Raw genomic sequence first — 20,416 nt, forward strand, 5'->3', positions numbered from 1 at the left:
AAAAAAAAAAAAAAAAAAAAAAAAAAAAAAAAAAAAAAAAAAAAAAAAAAAAATAGCAGTTTTCACTTTATATGCACCAAAGTTACAGAAAAGAACAACAGATAGCATAATTTTAAAGTTAAAAGTAGATAAATTGAAGGAAAACAAATATTTAGCATTACTTGAAAATATTCATAAATTGAATATTTCTCCCAAGTAACTGAAATAAAACAAAACATTTAGTTGTGAAAACATAATTGCCACATAATTGACTAACATTAATCTTTTAGTAGAATCCATAATAAAACAACCTATTAAGATGCCAGATAACCATTATAATTAAATAAAATAATTTTTTCACAAAGAGCAAAATTTCAAAACGTCATAAAAATTCCAGTGAAGTTTCAGGATTTACAAATGTACTTCTTTTAATGCTATTATGGCTGAATTTGGGATGCTACTATGAACAACTTGTTACTTTGAGATTACTATTTGCATTGTTTCCTAGTACTTTTATCTGTCTGCATTTGCCCAAGCCCCTTGAAAGCAGGGGCGTATGACTTTAGGTTGATGGCCAAAGGCATTAGCACAAATTACAGCTCTGAACTATGGATCTTAAATCGGCTATGTGGAAAAATCACCAGATGACTTGTTAAAAACATATTCCTGAATCCCAACTTAGATTTTGGGAATTAGAATCTCTGAGGCTTAGAAATCTTCACTTATATATAAAAATCTGCAGGTGTGTCTGATGCATAGACAGACTTTAGGAAAATAGACTAAAGTTGTGGATATAGAACTATGTTCTGAAGAGTCTTAAAACTCAAGAAATACCTTTGGGCATCTTTCACCTGTTTCAGCCAGAATAATCCCATTTTTCTCTATTTTATGTACCTATTTTGGGAAGGTGTTCTCCTCAAGGAAATGATCATGCTAGGGGAAACATGGTCAGAATGAACACCTGCCTACTGCTTCTCCACAAATATAAAGTTTGGATTCCTTGAACTCCTTTCAGGTCCTTCCCCCAATATACTCTAACCCAGAAAACTATGTTGTGTGTTGTGAAGGCAGGCGAGAATGCTAGTTTCCTCCTCCCATCCTGTCCTTGGATATTCTCTAATAGAACTGAGTCGATATATCCTGTTCTTTTATATTCTCTTGGCCTATATATTCTCCATTTCAACCCCCCTACCTGATAATAACATATGCCCACTGGAAATTAGATTTGAGACATCCTATCTTGTATGTGCATACGATCTCAAGGGGCTGCTTCATCAGATAAATCAATATAATGTTTTTACTTACCTGTCTGAATACACATGCTAAGCAGAAGATAAACTGAGAAAGAAGCCAGGAGAGCAACTATCAGCAGCAAGAAACTAAAATATAAAAAAGTAAATAGTCAAACTCCCCTAAAAGTTTCTTTTTAATGTTATCTTATTATGACAATTTTTTTCACATTCAAATGTTCATATGGACTTTGAGTAGTTGGATTACAGTCATTAAAGGAAGTACTTTTCTGTATTTACTACATTTTATTTAAATGAAAAGTATATTGCTTGTAAAATAAAAAAATCAGAAAGAAACAAACTTTATTTAAAATAAAATTTCCTACTTTAGCACTCTTTGCTGACTGCTGATTCAGCCATTCAATGATTTTACAATATTTCCCTTTTATGACTATTTGTTCCTATTCTAAGTCTAAACAAAAGTTTTAGTTGTGAAATCTCATTGCATTCTCTCTACTTCCCCTCAACCCGCCCCTTAGAATGATATGTATCTCTCTATCATGTCTTTATTTATAACATTGAATTAAGACTATATTTCCTAGCATCTATTAAAAACACACAATCACCAAACCAACTCTCCCCTGCCCCCCAAAATGCAGTTAACATACTTCTAATGACACAATTTGAAAAATGTGCAAACAATGTGTTAATTGGGGTCCTCTAACAGTGTGAAAAGAAACAACAGGCATAATCCCTTTCTTATTCAGAGGATGATACTGACAGGACAAGTTTCTACAAAGCTGTCCACAGTGGTTCTCTTTGTGGTTCACGTAATACTTGTTAATAAGAAGCAAAAAGAAAGGTGAACATATATTTGTCAGTAAACTGACATCCAAGACATCACAAAATCACAGTTTGGTGTCACCATATGAAAACTGGGATGTGTGATATGATTTAGCGAGCACACCTTCAGTGGTATACATCCGCACACATCTGCACGTAAGACGCTGGAGTATAAAACATGGTTTTTCAAAGGGAACCATAAAATAAGTCCTATGATTATGTATTATCTAAGGTGTCACATATAGTTTTGAAGTTTTAAAATTATAAAAGTTTCTGAATATATCTCATAATAAAAGCAGGTTGAGTTACTTAAGAGTTGGTTTGCTTATCAAGAAATTCAAAATAAAACAAACAAAAAAAGAGACTCTAGTTATTTTAAATTTCCTAGTAAAATAGGTCTGTGTCTACTAATAAACAAACTTGATCATTCATTCTATTAACCATGGTGCTACATGCTAAAGATAAGGTCCAGTTCTAAAGGATTTCAGAGTTTAGTGGTGGAACTAACTTGCAAACAAATCATTATATTACATTATAATAACAATGAATACACAAAGTACTATGGGAACATAGAAAAGCCAGGAATGTCTTTTACTTGGGGCAATTGGCATATGAGCACAGTCTTGAAAGATAAAAGGAATAGGCACAGAACACATGTCTGGTCTCAGAAAGGAAACAAGATAGTAGGAGGAGAGTAGGAGATAGAGAGAAATGAAAAGATTATGTGCTTTACTTCCACTCATAAAATTGCTATTTATAAGGGATCTGCATGGTTGATAAATTTTGACTCACGTTGGCCAACTTGACACAGCAAATAAGCCAATTCTTAAGGTTATGAACAAGTGTGAATCAAGTTTCCATTCTTTAAAATTAGCCAAACTTTTGGATAAAAAATGCGAATTATATAGCATCTCTACAAGCTACAGACTAGCAACAATATAAGAATACCAGGAAAATGCTAAAACCCAAGAAATGATTTAACCAGAAACTGTAAACACCAGCTTCTGGAGCCTGTTTGCTTCTCACTGTACTATCAAAATGGGATGGGGGGTAAATAATGGTAAAATAAGAAAAAACTCACCTAAATCCAAGGATACCAGTGTGAGCCATAACATAAGCTAAGCCAAGGATGCCACTTCCCATGATGGCATTCATCAAATTAAACACTGAGAAGCCAAATGAAACACCTGGGGATCCCTGTCTGTGAAGCTCCTGTAAACACACAAATTTAATACTGTCAAATATTTGGATGGTGAAGTTTGTTTCATCAAGAAATGAAAGATTTTGAGAAAATCCCCTGCAAACCACAGGTATTGTGTGACACACTAGTCGTTCGGTCAGCACTGGTTTCCTTTCCTTTCTTTTCTTTTCCTTTCCTTTCCTTCTCACCTCTCTTTAGCTCCAGGAACCTAGTTTCCTAGGAAAATCTCCACCAATACAAAAGCCAGGTAAGCTTTCGGGAAGAGCCATGATTAATCTTGGGACTGCAAAAGATGAAGATAGGATAGGAATGGGGTGGGGACAGAGGAAGCAGATGGCTTCAGCTCATGTGATTACTGAAGAAATCCTGAGTCATCTTGGGGCTGCTGTAGACAAGTGTTGCTCCCCAATTACTAGTACTGCAAAACCAATCTCTATTTATATACTCAATGAATTAAGTCCGCCCAGCTGGAAGGAAGGTTAGGAATACACTACAAACGATATTAGAAGCAATTCACGTTGCTCTGGCGAGGATACCCTGAAAACACTCTCACCCAAAACAGCATTTAGGAACAGTCTTAGAAAATGTTACAGTCTGGGGACTTGAGTTAAAAAGCCCAGTGCCTATTGCACAGGCTTTAGGGTCAGGGAAGCGCTATGTTGTGTCTGATGCATAGACAGACTTTAGGAAAATAGACTAAAGTTGTGGATGTAGAACTATGTTCTGAAGAGTCTTAAAACTCAAGAAATACCTTTGGGCATCTTTCACCTGTTTCAGCCAGAATAATCCCATTTTTCTCTATTTTATGTACCTATTTTGGGAAGGTGTTCTCCTCAAGGAAATGATCATGCTAGGGGAAACATGGTCAGAATGAACACCTGCCTACTGCTTCTCCACAAATATAAAGTTTGGATTCCTTGAACTCCTTTCAGGTCCTTCCCCCAATATACTCTAACCCGGAAAACTATGTTGTGTGTTGTGAAGGCAGGCGAGAATGCTAGTTTCCTCCTCCCATCCTGTCCTTGGATATTCTCTAATAGAACTGAGTCGATATATCCTGTTCTTTTATATTCTCTTGGCCTATATATTCTCCATTTCAACCCCCCTACCTGATAATAACATATGCCCACTGGAAATTAGATTTGAGACATCCTATCTTGTATGTGCATACGATCTCAAGGGGCTGCTTCATCAGATAAATCAATATAATGTTTTTACTTACCTGTCTGAATACACATGCTAAGCAGAAGATAAACTGAGAAAGAAGCCAGGAGAGCAACTATCAGCAGCAAGAAACTAAAATATAAAAAAGTAAATAGTCAAACTCCCCTAAAAGTTTCTTTTTAATGTTATCTTATTATGACAATTTTTTTCACATTCAAATGTTCATATGGACTTTGAGTAGTTGGATTACAGTCATTAAAGGAAGTACTTTTCTGTATTTACTACATTTTATTTAAATGAAAAGTATATTGCTTGTAAAATAAAAAAATCAGAAAGAAACAAACTTTATTTAAAATAAAATTTCCTACTTTAGCACTCTTTGCTGACTGCTGATTCAGCCATTCAATGATTTTACAATATTTCCCTTTTATGACTATTTGTTCCTATTCTAAGTCTAAACAAAAGTTTTAGTTGTGAAATCTCATTGCATTCTCTCTACTTCCCCTCAACCCGCCCCTTAGAATGATATGTATCTCTCTATCATGTCTTTATTTATAACATTGAATTAAGACTATATTTCCTAGCATCTATTAAAAACACACAATCACCAAACCAACTCTCCCCTGCCCCCCAAAATGCAGTTAACATACTTCTAATGACACAATTTGAAAAATGTGCAAACAATGTGTTAATTGGGGTCCTCTAACAGTGTGAAAAGAAACAACAGGCATAATCCCTTTCTTATTCAGAGGATGATACTGACAGGACAAGTTTCTACAAAGCTGTCCACAGTGGTTCTCTTTGTGGTTCACGTAATACTTGTTAATAAGAAGCAAAAAGAAAGGTGAACATATATTTGTCAGTAAACTGACATCCAAGACATCACAAAATCACAGTTTGGTGTCACCATATGAAAACTGGGATGTGTGATATGATTTAGCGAGCACACCTTCAGTGGTATACATCCGCACACATCTGCACGTAAGACGCTGGAGTATAAAACATGGTTTTTCAAAGGGAACCATAAAATAAGTCCTATGATTATGTATTATCTAAGGTGTCACATATAGTTTTGAAGTTTTAAAATTATAAAAGTTTCTGAATATATCTCATAATAAAAGCAGGTTGAGTTACTTAAGAGTTGGTTTGCTTATCAAGAAATTCAAAATAAAACAAACAAAAAAAGAGACTCTAGTTATTTTAAATTTCCTAGTAAAATAGGTCTGTGTCTACTAATAAACAAACTTGATCATTCATTCTATTAACCATGGTGCTACATGCTAAAGATAAGGTCCAGTTCTAAAGGATTTCAGAGTTTAGTGGTGGAACTAACTTGCAAACAAATCATTATATTACATTATAATAACAATGAATACACAAAGTACTATGGGAACATAGAAAAGCCAGGAATGTCTTTTACTTGGGGCAATTGGCATATGAGCACAGTCTTGAAAGATAAAAGGAATAGGCACAGAACACATGTCTGGTCTCAGAAAGGAAACAAGATAGTAGGAGGAGAGTAGGAGATAGAGAGAAATGAAAAGATTATGTGCTTTACTTCCACTCATAAAATTGCTATTTATAAGGGATCTGCATGGTTGATAAATTTTGACTCACGTTGGCCAACTTGACACAGCAAATAAGCCAATTCTTAAGGTTATGAACAAGTGTGAATCAAGTTTCCATTCTTTAAAATTAGCCAAACTTTTGGATAAAAAATGCGAATTATATAGCATCTCTACAAGCTACAGACTAGCAACAATATAAGAATACCAGGAAAATGCTAAAACCCAAGAAATGATTTAACCAGAAACTGTAAACACCAGCTTCTGGAGCCTGTTTGCTTCTCACTGTACTATCAAAATGGGATGGGGGGTAAATAATGGTAAAATAAGAAAAAACTCACCTAAATCCAAGGATACCAGTGTGAGCCATAACATAAGCTAAGCCAAGGATGCCACTTCCCATGATGGCATTCATCAAATTAAACACTGAGAAGCCAAATGAAACACCTGGGGATCCCTGTCTGTGAAGCTCCTGTAAACACACAAATTTAATACTGTCAAATATTTGGATGGTGAAGTTTGTTTCATCAAGAAATGAAAGATTTTGAGAAAATCCCCTGCAAACCACAGGTATTGTGTGACACACTAGTCGTTCGGTCAGCACTGGTTTCCTTTCCTTTCCTTTCCTTTCTTTTCCTTTCCTTTCCTTCTCACCTCTCTCTAGCTCCAGGAACCTAGTTTCCTAGGAAAATCTCCACCAATACAAAAGCCAGGTAGGCTTTCGGGAAGAGCCATGATTAATCTTGGGACTGCAAAAGATGAAGATAGGATAGGAATGGGGTGGGGACAGAGGAAGCAGATGGCTTCAGCTCATGTGATTACTGAAGAATTCCTGAGTCATCTTGGGGCTGCTGTAGACAAGTGTTGCTCCCCAATTACTAGTACTGCAAAACCAATCTCTATTTATATACTCAATGAATTAAGTCCGCCCAGCTGGAAGGAAGGTTAGGAATACACTACAAACGATATTAGAAGCAATTCACGTTGCTCTGGCGAGGATACCCTGAAAACACTCTCACCCAAAACAGCATTTAGGAACAGTCTTAGAAAATGTTACAGTCTGGGGACTTGAGTTAAAAAGCCGAGTGCCTATTGCACAGGCTTTAGGGTCAGGGAAGCGCTATGTGCCCCAATGACTAAGTTGAGAAAAGAAAAATCTTGTGACTCTTGCAAAAACCTCACAAGACTGGTGGGGGAAACAGGAAGCTGGCAAACATACTAAAAAACAGCAGTGAGCTCCTTAACCCTCGGGCTGCTCCTCTAGTCGGGTCCTCCGCTGCACCTGTTCCACCTGAGCTTGCACCTTTACGTCGACTTTTCTTCCTAGGGCAGGTTAGGCTGCTATCACAGACATGAACTCCGCCGGGTCGCATGTGAATCTCGGCTGCTGACTTTGGTCCCCCTTCCCCAAGCTTTACCCCTCTTCCCGTGCCATCCCCCCTTCTTTTCCCGGTCTCATTTGGCAGGCAATTCAGGGAAGCCGGGTGGCCTTGCCTTCAGCAAGCGGCGCCAACTTACGTTGCTTAGCAACGGGCTCAACTCTTCCGCCTCCGCCTCGTCCGGCCGCTGGGCAGAGACATACCAGCCCGGCTCGACGTTGGCGAGTCCCCAGGGTGCCTCCATGCTGCTCGCTGGCCGACGTCCAGGTCCATCTGCGAGCTGCTACCCTTGCCCTCCCGTAGTTAGTCGCGCCAGAGGCGGAGCAGTCAGCCTGGCCCTTCCGAGTTCCCGTACCTCACCAGGGCCGGGAGGAAGGGAGGACATTGACGTGATCTGATGACGCTCGCCTCGCGGCGGCGAACAGTAATGATGTAGTTCAGGGCCATCCCGATCCACCAGCGACCCATTTCCGAGCTGCACCAGAGCATGAGGTGAGGGGTCTGGTCGCGGAGCCAGCTGCAGAGCGACGCTACGAATTAGGGTGGTGACCTTGGTGAGGTTGGGGCCACGATGCCCTTGATTGTTCCAAGGACCCGAGGGTCTGGTGACGGTACACGTCTGTCCGGAGCTGCTCTCCCTCTCCGCCTCGGGGTGCCTGGGCGCGGAAACGTCGCGAGGTCACCCACCGTCCCGGGTGCTGAGTCCGGGTCCGAGTGCTGGGTAGTGAGGAATTTAATCTTTCCCAAAGCTTTCTGGTAGATCATTTAGCCACATTTTACACGTGGGGAAGTCGAGACTCAGACTTAAGTAATTTACCTAAGATCACACAGATGGTTAACTGCTAGACCCAATTTGAACCCTGGCTGTGAAGTTTGAAATTTGCTTTACAGGATTCTGGGGAGGGCCCTTTCCTCATATAATTACTTCTTTGGCATTCTAGGGGGGAAAGTGAATAACTGATACTCTTAATGGCATGTGTATATAACACTCAGTAAAGTCCTCGTCCTCAAAATACTGAAACCTCTAATTATAGGCAGGACTTGTAGCAAGAAAGTGTTCACTGAATTCACTCATACCTGGGTTTTAATCCTTGCCCAAACACTTACCAGCAAGGAGACTGGGTGAGTTAACCTACTTCTGCACTTTAGTTTACTCATTTACAAAAATGAAGATGCAGTACCACACACCTCCCAAAATTTATAGTGTGTAAAGCATTTATCACAGCATCTGACACAATAAGCACCCATAAGAATATCCTAGTAAATACTGCCATAAACATAAGATTATTTCATTCAGAGATATACTTTAACTCAAATCTCAGTTCCAACCCTAAATGTATTCTGTAGCAAATTGTGGAAAGAGAGGGTCATTAAGCCCTCAATCTAGCAGCAGGTGGGTTGAAGGTGCAAATTTATTATGTACCACTATAAAAGTCATTCTGTCCTGGAAAAGATAGTATACTTCTCACACACCACTAAAAGTTTTAATTACCAGCATTTAGCAGACTACGTAAAACAATATAGATTTTTATTCTTAAAACTTATTGTAAACATGTAAGTTGGTTTGTAGCTTTCTGGCATTTTTTTTTTTTAATTGAATACCTTTTTTTTAGGATCTTATGGAGGCCATTTGGATTAAGAAGACTTCTCAAAGTGGAAAGCTGTAGACTAACTGAATCAGAATCATTGATTCCACTAGCTTGGACATCACTGATACAGAAATTTAGCAGAGCACCTGGTATTTTCTCGTTGGATCAAAGAAAAAGATTTTCAACTATGCCTGAAATAGAAACAAGTCAGAGAAACTCTGAATTGTTTTCACCACCCTCTGATGTTCGAGGAATGACAAAACTTGATAGAAACGCTTTTAAAAAGACAGTCACCATCCCAGTGCTTAAAGTGAGGAAAGAAATTGTTAGTAAATTGATGCGATCCCTTAAAAGGGCAGCACTGCAGCGCCCAGGCATAAAACGTGTGATTGAAGATCCAGAAGATGAAGAAAGTAGACTAATTATGTTGGATCCCTATAAAATGTTTACTGAGGATTCCTTTGAGAAAACAGAACTCAGTATTTTAAAGCAGCTTAATGTCAATCCACAGATATCTAAATATAATTTGGAACTAACTTATGAAAACTTTAAGTCAGAAGAAATCTTGAGAGCTGTGCTTCCTGAAGGTCAAGATGTGACTTCAGGGTTTAGCAGAGTGGGACATATTGCCCACCTGAATCTTCGAGATCACCAACTACCTTTTAAGCATTTAATTGGTAGGTGTATCCTAGAAAGTCATATACTAGAAAGCAATTAGCAAGTTCTAATTTTAGTTTTTAAAATTATTTTTTAAATGCTAGATTATAAAAGTACAAGACACTTTATTCATACTTTAACTGATTCAACTAATTATGCTCCTTCTATGTGTCAAGCACCATACTTTTTTAGTGCCCCTAGCCTTTTAGAAATGATAATTGTGTTTGTCATATTTCTGAAGCCCTAAGTTTGAACCTGGATTCTTTATTCTTCAGGATAAGAAAGTAGAAAACTAATCACAATTGCACTTTCCTTATGTGAATATTTGATGTTCATGCATTCTCCCGATTAATCATTTTAATGTAGAATTATTGTCAGAACTTCTGGGAATTATTTTCAGCTATAAAATGTAGTACTCAGTATTTTGCATGGGTAGGATTTCAGAAATATTCTATTAATGCATTTGTTTTTGATGAAAGGAGTTGATAATGCATAGTGATAACATAGTAAATACTTAAGCAAATCTTAATTATGACTGGGTGCAATGTCAAATCTAGGCTTTCCTATGAGTCACTGCCTATCCTCAGACATCCCTTTTGTCATTCCTACGTTATAAACTCTCATAAAGGGGCACTCATAGATTAAAAGTGAAATATTTTCATGCAGTGGTATTTTTAAAACTTTTACTATAAACTTTCAGAATAAGTTGTGTGGTTTTTTTTTTTAATTCATTCCTCATTTCAAACTAACTTCTATACCTTAAAACTTGAGTTCTGGTACCTGAAGCAGAACAGGATAAGAACAGGATAATGATTGACTGGAATTTATTGATATCATATTCAAAATCAGATATCAGAGATAAATTGGACAAATTCAGGTTGTATTTTAGCATATTTGTATTACTGAGTACTCTACTAACTTACATATCAAATTATCTCTCTTTATGCAGTGAGATAGCATATAGATTCGTACAAATTTTTTAACTGCTGACAAAAAAGTGCACTTTGATTAAAGGGCATCAATATACCTACCATTTCTGGTATATTTTGTTATCTTTGTAGTTTTTTTCTGGTGTGGCAAATTTTTGACAAAATGAACAATTTAAGTAAGTGAACATTTAATTTAGATAAGACTAAAGAATTTATGTTTCCTATATTTGAAAGCATTATTTTGCTGGTATATACTTCCATAGCGTTACCAGTTCCCTATGGTCTACCTTTTTGCTTATTGGTATATTTGAGATTTATTTTAAAAACATGGAAAAACAGTAGGTAGACCTAAACTCCTCAAAATTGTTTCCTTAATAATGTACCTATACATTTTTTTGTGTGTTTGTATTGGAGGCTCGGGCATTAAATTTAGTAATCTTTAATTTTGAGAACTGCATACCACTTTACACACACTAGATGCAGTTTTTATCAATGAACCAAAAGAAAATACAGTTCATTTCCATTTCATATTTGCAGTTTTAGTTTTTATTTTGTAATCATTAGGCAATATTTGTTATGAATTGTCATCTTTAGGTCAAGTTATGATTGACAAGAATCCAGGAATCACCTCAGCAGTAAATAAAATCAATAATATTGATAATACATACCGAAATTTCCAAATGGAAGTACTATCTGGAGAGGAGAACATGATGACCAAGGTATGGAGTATTTTATTGTCTCCTAGCATGTTATATTTCAAGATTAATGTTTAGAATCAGAATAGATGACAAAGATTGAAATATTTTTAATACCCAGTATTGACTATGTAAGAATGTGAACATTTACATATGTTATAGATGAGAATGCAAATTTAATACATTAAGGAAGAGTGTATGGTAATTGCAATTTTGAATGGGTGTATCCTATGACCTAGCATCCCATTTATGGGATGACGTTATCTCAAGGACATAATTAAAATTGTAATGATGTATGTATTAGGTTCTTCATCAATATTTTTATAATAAAATAAATAAAAGAATGGAAAAAGCCTAAATGTTCATCAGTAGAGAATTGATTAAATTCTAGTATAATAATAAAATGGAATAGTCCATCATAAAAGGTTATTTAGCTCCATACTTATTAAAATAAATTACCCATTGACGGGTTAAGCGACAAAAAAACCAAGCTGTAGAACACAGTTCAATTTTAACTAAATAATCTATGTAAATATGTACATATATTAGAATATTAACAGTGGGCCCATTTTTATTTGATGTAGTTATTGGTGACCTTTGTTATCATTATACTTTCCTACTGAGCACATATTTCTTTTATAAGAAAAAACAATGTATTTTTCATAAAAAAAATAAAATTTTCTTTGAAAATTATTTCAAAGAAATAATATGTAGGAACAGATTCCTAGTATAAAATACTTTCTCATCCTCCACCCCCAAAATCCTCTAGAGTGCTGGATATAATAAACTTTTTTTAAGACTTTGTGAAATTTTGTACCCAACCTAAAAAATAGGCTAAACTCTCTCTACAACTTGACAAAAGTTTTAATAACAAAGGCCACTCTTAAATGTTAGATATATCTTTTAAATAGGACTTTATAAAACTTGGGACAGAGTGTATGCAAAGTAATTATTTTTTAAGATTCTAGGCTACATAGACCTAGATGAATATTATTTTATTATTTCTCCATAATTTAATAGTATCAGAATATTAAAATACCATTTACTACACACACTTACTTGTTAGGCCCTGAACTAAATGCTTGGAATGTAACAAATTCTAAGATGCCCACAAGATAATGGTGGTTTTTATTAATATTCTCTTTATGTAGATGAAGTAACAGGGAATGACTGAGCAGGGTATTTGGAGCCAGGCTTCTAACTCCAGAGTCCATGCATGATCTTTCCCTATATACCAGACCTCCACTGCCTACTGCTTGTGTAAAATATATGAGGCCTGTCATGACAAGTAAGATTCGAATGTGAATCTTTTGGTAATAGCAGTGCTTATCTCAACTGACATTAAGGTATACCCTGATTAAATATGGTACATGTTCACTTGGTACTGACCCTAAGGGTAACAGGTAACATCATTCTTCTCAGAAAGATCTAAAAGTTCTGAGAAACTTCTGTAATTTTATAAATGCCTTGTATTTGATTTCCTAAGTCAATAAAGTTTGTTCTCAGGATATGTTTTTATACCTACTATTTACACCATAATATTAATTAGCTGAAATTAATGCTGAGGGAGAGAGCAAAGACAACATAAGTAAAACCAGAGGGTACTTAGCATTTAATTTTAAAAGTAGATCTGTGCTTCACATTACAAACCTTAAAAGGGGAGTAGAAAGATTTCAGGAAAAGCATTCACAAGACATACTTAAACCTTCCAGGTTATATACCCAAAACTACTTTCAGTTGGCAGAATCATGGAAACATTCTCAATTCTAGAACCTTAATAATATGGCCAGAGCGTCTAATGTGGTTGAAAGAAAAAAATATGTACAAACTTAGAATTAACGTCCATGAAAGCAGAATATAGAAGATATAGCTCTATCGGATTTATAGAACTTTCTGACCTTTGTTTCTTTATAAGTTAAAATTGGGAAAGGAGAAAATAGGAGAATGATTTGTTCTACACACTGGCTCTAAACTTATAGACATGAAACTTGCAAAGTCCAAGTTACTGTCTAAAAACATAGCAAAATACTTGAAAATTCATTGACACATGACACATCTATCATGCCTCCCTCTTACAAACTGAAAGCTAAATAAGGAGGGCAGCTTGTTTGCTGTGTGGAAGTGCTGTCTGCTACTTAGCTACACACCGTGAAGATACATGTGGTGTGTTGTTTTAAATGTTAGGATTTTTCCTCTCTATCTGGTCACTGAGTATAATTAAGCCAGTAAATTGGCCTATCTGAAAAATTCCTCATGTGATTTGGGACCACTTTATGACCCTTTAGGATGAGATAGAGGGCCATTTGGCTTTGAAGAGATGACTTCTCATGAAAAAGTCTAATGCAAGATATTAACTGGCCTAAAGTAAAGCATAAATACCAGAATTCTAATTAAAATGCCTTTAAATGTATTGTTATTTGCTCGTAATAGTAATAAATTGAAATATGTCTACGTGGGTGCAGCTCTCCATAATCAGTGGCTGAAATTTAAGACTAAGCTCATTGACCGAAAGCATAATACCTTTTTCAGGTTCGAGAAAACAACTACACCTATGAATTTGATTTTTCAAAAGTCTACTGGAATCCTCGTCTCTCTACAGAACATAGCCGTATCACAGAACTTCTCAAACCTGGGGATGTCCTATTTGATGTTTTTGCTGGGGTTGGGCCCTTTGCCATTCCCATAGCAAAGAAAAACTGCACTGTATTTGCCAATGATCTCAATCCTGAATCCCATAAATGGCTACTGCACAACTGTAAGTTAAATAAAGTGGACCAAAAGGTAAAAGTCTTTAACTTGGATGGGAAAGACTTCATCCAAGGACCAGTCAGAGAAGAGTTAATGCAACAGCTGGGACCACTGTCAAAAGAAAGAAAACACTCTGTGCACATTGTCATGAACTTGCCAGCGAAGGCTATTGAGTTTCTTGGTGCTTTCAAATCACTTTTAGATGGGCAGCCATGCTGCAGTGAGCTCCTCCCCATGGTGCACTGTTACAGCTTTTCCAAAGATGCTAACCCTGCTAAGGATGTTCAGCAACAAGCTGAAGCTGCGTTAGGCCTTTCCTTGGATGCATGCAGTTCAGTTCACCTAGTAAGAAATGTTGCCCCTAACAAGGAAATGTTATGCATCACCTTTAGGATTCCTGCTGCTATACTCTACAAGAACCAGACCCTAAATCTAGGTAAGAAATTTATGGGAAATTAAATGTAAACTATAATCCCGTTCATGTAGCTTTCTTAGGCTATATGTATATTATTTATTAAATTTGGAACAGGTTAAACTAATTCTAGTTAGATATTTCAGTTTAAGACTCCTTGCCATGTGTGACTACTTTCTCTGAATTTTACAAATTTTAGTATGATACACTATTCAGCCTAGTAGAAGGCTATTTCATTAAAATAATAAATCCACAGGAATGTTACTATTTCATGTATAAGTTGAAAAGATTAAAATTTTTTAAATGCCTATATTATTTACTTTTAAAAGTATTTTCAAATGTTAAGCATCTTATCTAATATAGATTTTCTGGATTTGTTTCAGAGAATCATGAAGATCCACCTCTCAAACGCCAGAGGACAGATAAAGCCTTTTCAGGAGAAAAAATACAGATTGCTTAAATCACTTAACTGGAAATGTCTTCTCCATCTCCCCATTATATCATTATGTAGTGAAATATGATTTTTATGATTTCATAAAATCTTAGCAGTTACTGTAGTATTGAACTGTTATATTTTACCCTTGCTGTCTTATAAACTGAGGATTATCAAATTAAAATTTAAATGAAATAAGCCTACTAAACATTTATTTTGTCTAAGTTATAACATTAATTTTATAATCTAAATTATAACTAATTATTTTATTAAATATGTCTATCTCTTGGGAAAATAGTTTCTGAAGGTACGGTAATTGTGTGCTAACTAGGAAAGCACTAATCACTTTGGTTATCCTTTGAAGAATATAGCTGAGTTTTGTATAAATACTCTTATACTATCACTATAAAAGTAATAAAAATTAGATTTAGATCAGGAATAGGCAAACCACGGCTGGCAGACCAAATCTGGCCCGCCACCTGTCTTTGTATGGCAAGTTGAGAATGGTTCTTACATTTTCAAATGATTGATAAAGAATCAAAATAATAACATTTTGTGATGTGAAATTTGACTTTCAGTGCCCATAAAGTTTTGCTGGACTACATCATGCTCATCTGTTTACTGTCTGTGCCTGCTTTCCTGGACTAACAGGAGAGTTGAGTAGTTGTAACACAGACAGGATGTGATTCTCATCTCTCATCACTTCATACTGCTGCTCAACACACCACAAATACCAGTAATAATTCAATAGTATTTTGAGTACTATTTTGAGTATATCACCAAGCTATAACATTTTATTTTGTTATCACTGGTATAGACCCATCATTTCAAAACAAGAAAAATGAACTTCTAATGTTGTGTTTTTAAGATATAATAAAGTGTGAATTATTTTGATGTAGAATCAGGTGACAAAGCATCTATACCTGAGCTAAAATACAGTATACACTGATATTACCAAAAGAAGCACTCATAACTATTTCCAACTCTAAAGCAAGCAACTGTCAGAAAAATTAGAAATTTAAACTAGAAATGTCACAGCAGAATTTCTTTACAAAATAAAAAACGAAAACGAGGTTGCAACCAAAGTAAGTCTCCAAATGACTCTTATAAGCCAAGCAAGAAAACCCATTTGCTAATGGTGAATTGTGTTTAAATGCAGCAGCCAAAGAAATGTGTCCAGAGAAAGTAAACTTTTAAGACTATTGGCCTTTGGCAAGAACAATTGCTCAAAGATTTGAGAACATTGGGAGCAATGTCAACAGTCAAAAAGGTTAACAAGTCCAAGTGGTTCTTTGACACTTGATGAGTTGATAGATGTTATAATATTGCTCAGTTCTTATTTATTTGAGGCATCAAAGCTGAGTTTTAAGTTATTAGGCCCTGAATACTCTGCAATAGAACAACTACAAGTGAATATTTTCAAAGAAGTTGAGAAAACACTAATTCTGTACAACCTGAAGTAGAATCTGCTAAGATGTTATAACTGATGTTTGGTAAACATGTGAGAGGTAGAAAAAACCTAGTTGGAGAAATTTACAAAGCTTTGTGAAATTCTAACATGTTTAAAACCTATGGTTAGTCACTATCCACCAGCAAGTACCTTGCAGAAAATTTTTGACTACCATGTGTTACTGAACCAGTAGTGTCAATAGTAAACTTTGTTTTCATAGATGTTAACCATCCTGAAGTCCTTGAATTTTGTCAGAAATTGAAGCTGAATTTCCTGACTTGCTCAACCTAAGTTTGGTTTGGTTAGCGAAGTTTGATTGCAATTTTTTTTTTTGAGTTCAAGGTCAAGTCTAAAACTTTTCTTAACTAAAGAACCACCCTTAAACACTATTCTAGAACACTGAATGGCTTTGGAAATTAGCTTTTACTAAAGACTTGATAATATTTCTTAAAGATTTCAACCTACAATTACATGGGAAACAACTTTAATATGAAACATACTGCAGTAATTTCAACAACAGACATGTGAATCAATATCCTGTGTTAAACATTTCTCATGCTATCAAAAATTAAAATGAAACAAGATTTCTATTCTCACACTAATTAGTAGTGGATATACCTTCTGAATTTAGCTTTTTTGGGACCTTTGTGCAAATGCAAAGGAAATTTCTGTATTTCAAAATACATTTAGCTATGATTGAGCTTCCACCTAATCTTCAACTGGAAGTGAATAACGTGCTATGTAATGACATACTAAAAGGCAGATTACCAAGGGAAAAATGTAACAGAGTTTTACAAATGCTTTCCAAATGATTAATATACTCAGTTAAAATCATATGCTCCTGGATTGATATCAGCATTTGGCACTATCTATCTGTGTGAAAAGACATTTTTAAAAGTGAAATGTGTAAAATCTCACTGCAGAAAACCATTAACTGGTGATCATTTACAATTGATTTTGATGATAGGAAACACTTAGAACCCGAATTAAAGGAAATGTTATTCCCCAAAAAAGGACATTACAAAAATGTACTGAATTTTATTTTGAATTTTATTTAACATCTTGTTATGTAAGTACTTACTTTAATGTCCTCGATTTTGCCTCTTAGCCCACAAAGTTAAAATATTTACTGTCTAGCCCTACAGAAAAAAATTGAAGACCCCCGATCTAAATCATTAATTACAAACTCAAATGCCTTTCAGAAGCCAGGCAGTAGATAAAGGCAATAGAGGGTAAGAAATGTAAGAAAGTAATGAATTGGACCTTCATTCTTTATCTAAAGGCACTTAAAATTATTTTGAAACACAACCCAATCAACCTGCAAGATTTTGGGGGCTGATTCAGCTAGAGATTGCTAGTTTGTGACTTCTAATTTTCTTACTCTCCCTCTTCTCCCAGTGAGAGGTATGTAGGTCAGGGGTCAGCAAACTTTCTGTAAAGGGTCCGATAGTATTTTAGGCTTTACAAGCCATAAGGTCTCTGTAGCTTCTCAACTCTGCCATAGTAGCCCAAAAGTAGCCACAGACAATACATAAATCCTGTGTTCAAAAAAAAAAACTATGAAAACTGAAATTTGAATTTCATATACTTTTCATATGTTAAAAAGTATATTAATCTTATGCTTTTTCAAACTTAAAAAATATATATACATCAATTTAGCTCATGGAACATAAACAGGAAGCAGCTGGATTCGGCCTTCTGATCTAGGCAAAGAGAATTAATTTGCAAGTAGGAATAAAATTTTTTTCTAATACTGTAAATTGATGTGCTAGGTTCTGAATATTAAGTGTGGATACAAATGATGTTCTTCTTCATGTAAAATGGTAAGATTCCTGCTTCCATTTAGTATGGCTCAGTCAAAATATGAGGTATATAGTTGTAAAGAAAACACAATCCTTAAATGCTTCTAGTAACATTTTAACCTTTCCCTCTTTTTCCCTCAGAGTGGATAACTGAATTTGTGATTACTTCACGATTTAAATCTAAGCCCACCCTAAACTTCCTGACATGATACCTGGAACTAAACTCTCTAATGATGAATCCACTAGGAAATGACAGCTGGAAAACTCATTAGACTCAATTTTTTAATTTGAGTCTTTTTGACAAGTTTTTTGCCACCTTAATTTGAAATGATTATCTGACCACCTGTTGACAGCTTAAAGCTAACTTCTAAGAGAAGCTTAGATCAAATATTTATTGAATGAAATTAAGGAACACTAAATAATAATGAATCCCAACTATGATGTAAATGTATTCAATTCCATTAATACCTATTTAAAGGGGGGTATTGTAGTTAACAGTCAATCATGTTCTACATAATGAATTTCTTAAAATTTCACGGATATCAATAATGTTATTTAGTTAGTGTCGTTTATATTCCACAAAAAATAGATACTTGATCTCTAAAATTTCTTTAAGTCTTAAGAAGTTTTCTACTTAGACTTGCCTTTACATAGCTGTTGTTTGTAAATCTGAGTCTGACAGTCATTTCTAGAGCATAGACTCTGGAGTTTGACCACTTGGGTTCAAATCCAAACTCTGCTACTTTTAAGTTGTATTGACCTTTGGCAATTTACTTACTCTTTCTATGCCTCAGCTCCTCCATCTATTAAAGTGGAGAAAATAATACTAGCACTGTTGTAAAGATTAGATAATGCACACAGCATGAAGCATGGTGCTTGGCACATGCTCAATAGTTGTTAGCCATTATTTCTGTACTATGGTTATAAAATGTTAAGACTTAATTCGTGTAGATGAAAGGCTTGTACAGACTTTTGTCTCAGAAAGGAAATCACTGGGACGATAGGAGATAACCTCATCAATTTATAATATTTCTATTATCAGTGAATTGTTGTCATTAGGTTATCTTTCACCATTCCCTTTGACCAAATAGGATCAGTTAACTTCTAAATTTGGCCTATTGAACATAGTATGGCAATAGTAAGGGGAAAATATTTACAAACATAAAAAAGTTTTATAATTTATTTGCCAAATCGAGTGCATGCAATTCCTATAATATTAAGGTGGGCTCAAACAATTTCAAAAATGTTCTATTAGTTAATTCCATTTAAATGCATCATACAAGGTACTGAGAACAAGTAACTGTTTCTTTTTTAAAGACTGAATACCTAACTTTGGCAGCTGAGTACAACAAAGCCTTAACCATTGGTCTAATGTTCTCACAATTCTTTGAATAGATTTATAGATTGTACTTAAAATGCTAATACTCATCTGAGGAATACTAATAGATATGAGAAATAGGATGCAGCCTGGCAGAGTATATATAGAACTAGACAAATAAAATTTTTAAAAACACTTGTGTTCGATGCCTTGGTTTTCTCAATTATCAAAGATGGTTAGAAGTACTGGAAAGATGAAGATGTACTCCTGAAATTAATACTTGCTCACTCAAATAATATGAAGTTGTTACCAATCTTGTTTCACATAACTTTCCACCCATAAAATTAACATCTGTCGTAATGGAGACTGGCTAGGAAATCCCTTAATTTCCTTGAGAAACTATGTCCCATGCCCAGTGGACTAGGTAACAGTCATACAAGGCTGAGATTCTACAAATATCCATCCTATCCACTTCCAAACTCTGAGCAAAAGCCTGGTTATACTAAAAGCCTTTGAAGTTTCAACAGAAACTACATCAGGTCTCACAGGGAAATTCCATTTAAAATGTATCCATTCCAGTTTCCAAGGTTTCATCATGAAATGAGTTCATATTTGAGGTGAAAGGTGCTGTTTAAGTATTAAATTTTATTAACTTACTTCTTTGAATTTGTCATTAAAGCAGGTTAATACTCTGCTCTGGTTTATCCTAAGTGTGGCTCACAGCTGGGAACTATAACACCTTGATCAAGGTTTGTCTCACTTTCCACTGCTCAAAACAGGCACTGAGTCCTTAATATTAAGAGAGTGACATTATCACAAGTCAGGTTTTACTCACCACAACCTGCTAGTAGAAGGAAATATATCCACTTGTCTGGGCTTGTATTAAGAAGACATTGGGAATAAAAAGGAACATTTTATGAGAAGAAATAATAGACTTGGATATTAACACTAAATGTCGTATTCAAAATGGCATTTTATAATGTGTTCGAGTAAAACACTGTAATAAGAGAAAAACCACAAGAC

The 20,416-nt window shown here is 35.2% G+C and overlaps 2 protein-coding genes across 13 annotated transcripts in view; one reads left to right on the forward strand and one right to left on the reverse strand.

The window, feature by feature from the left end:
• SLC38A6 (solute carrier family 38 member 6) overlaps positions 1-7,637 on the reverse strand; it is a 65,630-nt gene extending 57,993 nt beyond the window's left edge. For 7 of the 11 annotated variants that reach the window (XM_023527141.1, XM_023527138.1, XM_023527142.1 and 4 more), the window contains exons 1-3: positions 7,500-7,637; positions 6,323-6,453; positions 4,475-4,548 (exon numbers count right to left, since the gene is read on the reverse strand). In XM_023527141.1, the coding sequence (XP_023382909.1) occupies positions 4,475-4,548; positions 6,323-6,453; positions 7,500-7,604 (310 nt within the window). In that variant the 5' untranslated portion in view covers positions 7,605-7,637. Of the gene's footprint in view, positions 1-1,284; positions 1,359-3,132; positions 3,440-4,474; positions 4,549-6,322; positions 6,454-7,200; positions 7,434-7,499 lie in introns of those variants that run through there. The other 4 variants (XM_023527146.1, XM_023527145.1, XM_023527150.1 and 1 more) reach the window with 4 other exon arrangements.
• Positions 7,638-7,713: 76 nt separating this feature from the next.
• Positions 7,714-15,021, forward strand: TRMT5 (tRNA methyltransferase 5). 2 transcript variants are annotated; one of them, XM_011384718.2, is made up of 5 exons: positions 7,714-7,852; positions 8,974-9,626; positions 11,130-11,254; positions 13,760-14,414; positions 14,774-15,021. In XM_011384718.2, exons 1-5 carry the CDS (start codon positions 7,848-7,850, stop codon positions 14,848-14,850), a joined length of 1,515 nt encoding a protein of 504 aa, XP_011383020.1. In that variant the 5' UTR covers positions 7,714-7,847; the 3' UTR covers positions 14,851-15,021. The 2 variants fall into 2 exon arrangements, with proteins under 2 accessions (XP_011383020.1, XP_023382903.1); XM_023527135.1 differs by having other exon boundaries at positions 7,827-7,914.
• Positions 15,022-20,416: the final 5,395 nt, after the last annotated feature.

This window comes from Pteropus vampyrus, unplaced genomic scaffold (assembly GCF_000151845.1).
Source record: "Pteropus vampyrus isolate Shadow unplaced genomic scaffold, Pvam_2.0 Scaffold15, whole genome shotgun sequence".
Classification (NCBI taxonomy): domain Eukaryota; kingdom Metazoa; phylum Chordata; class Mammalia; order Chiroptera; family Pteropodidae; genus Pteropus; species Pteropus vampyrus.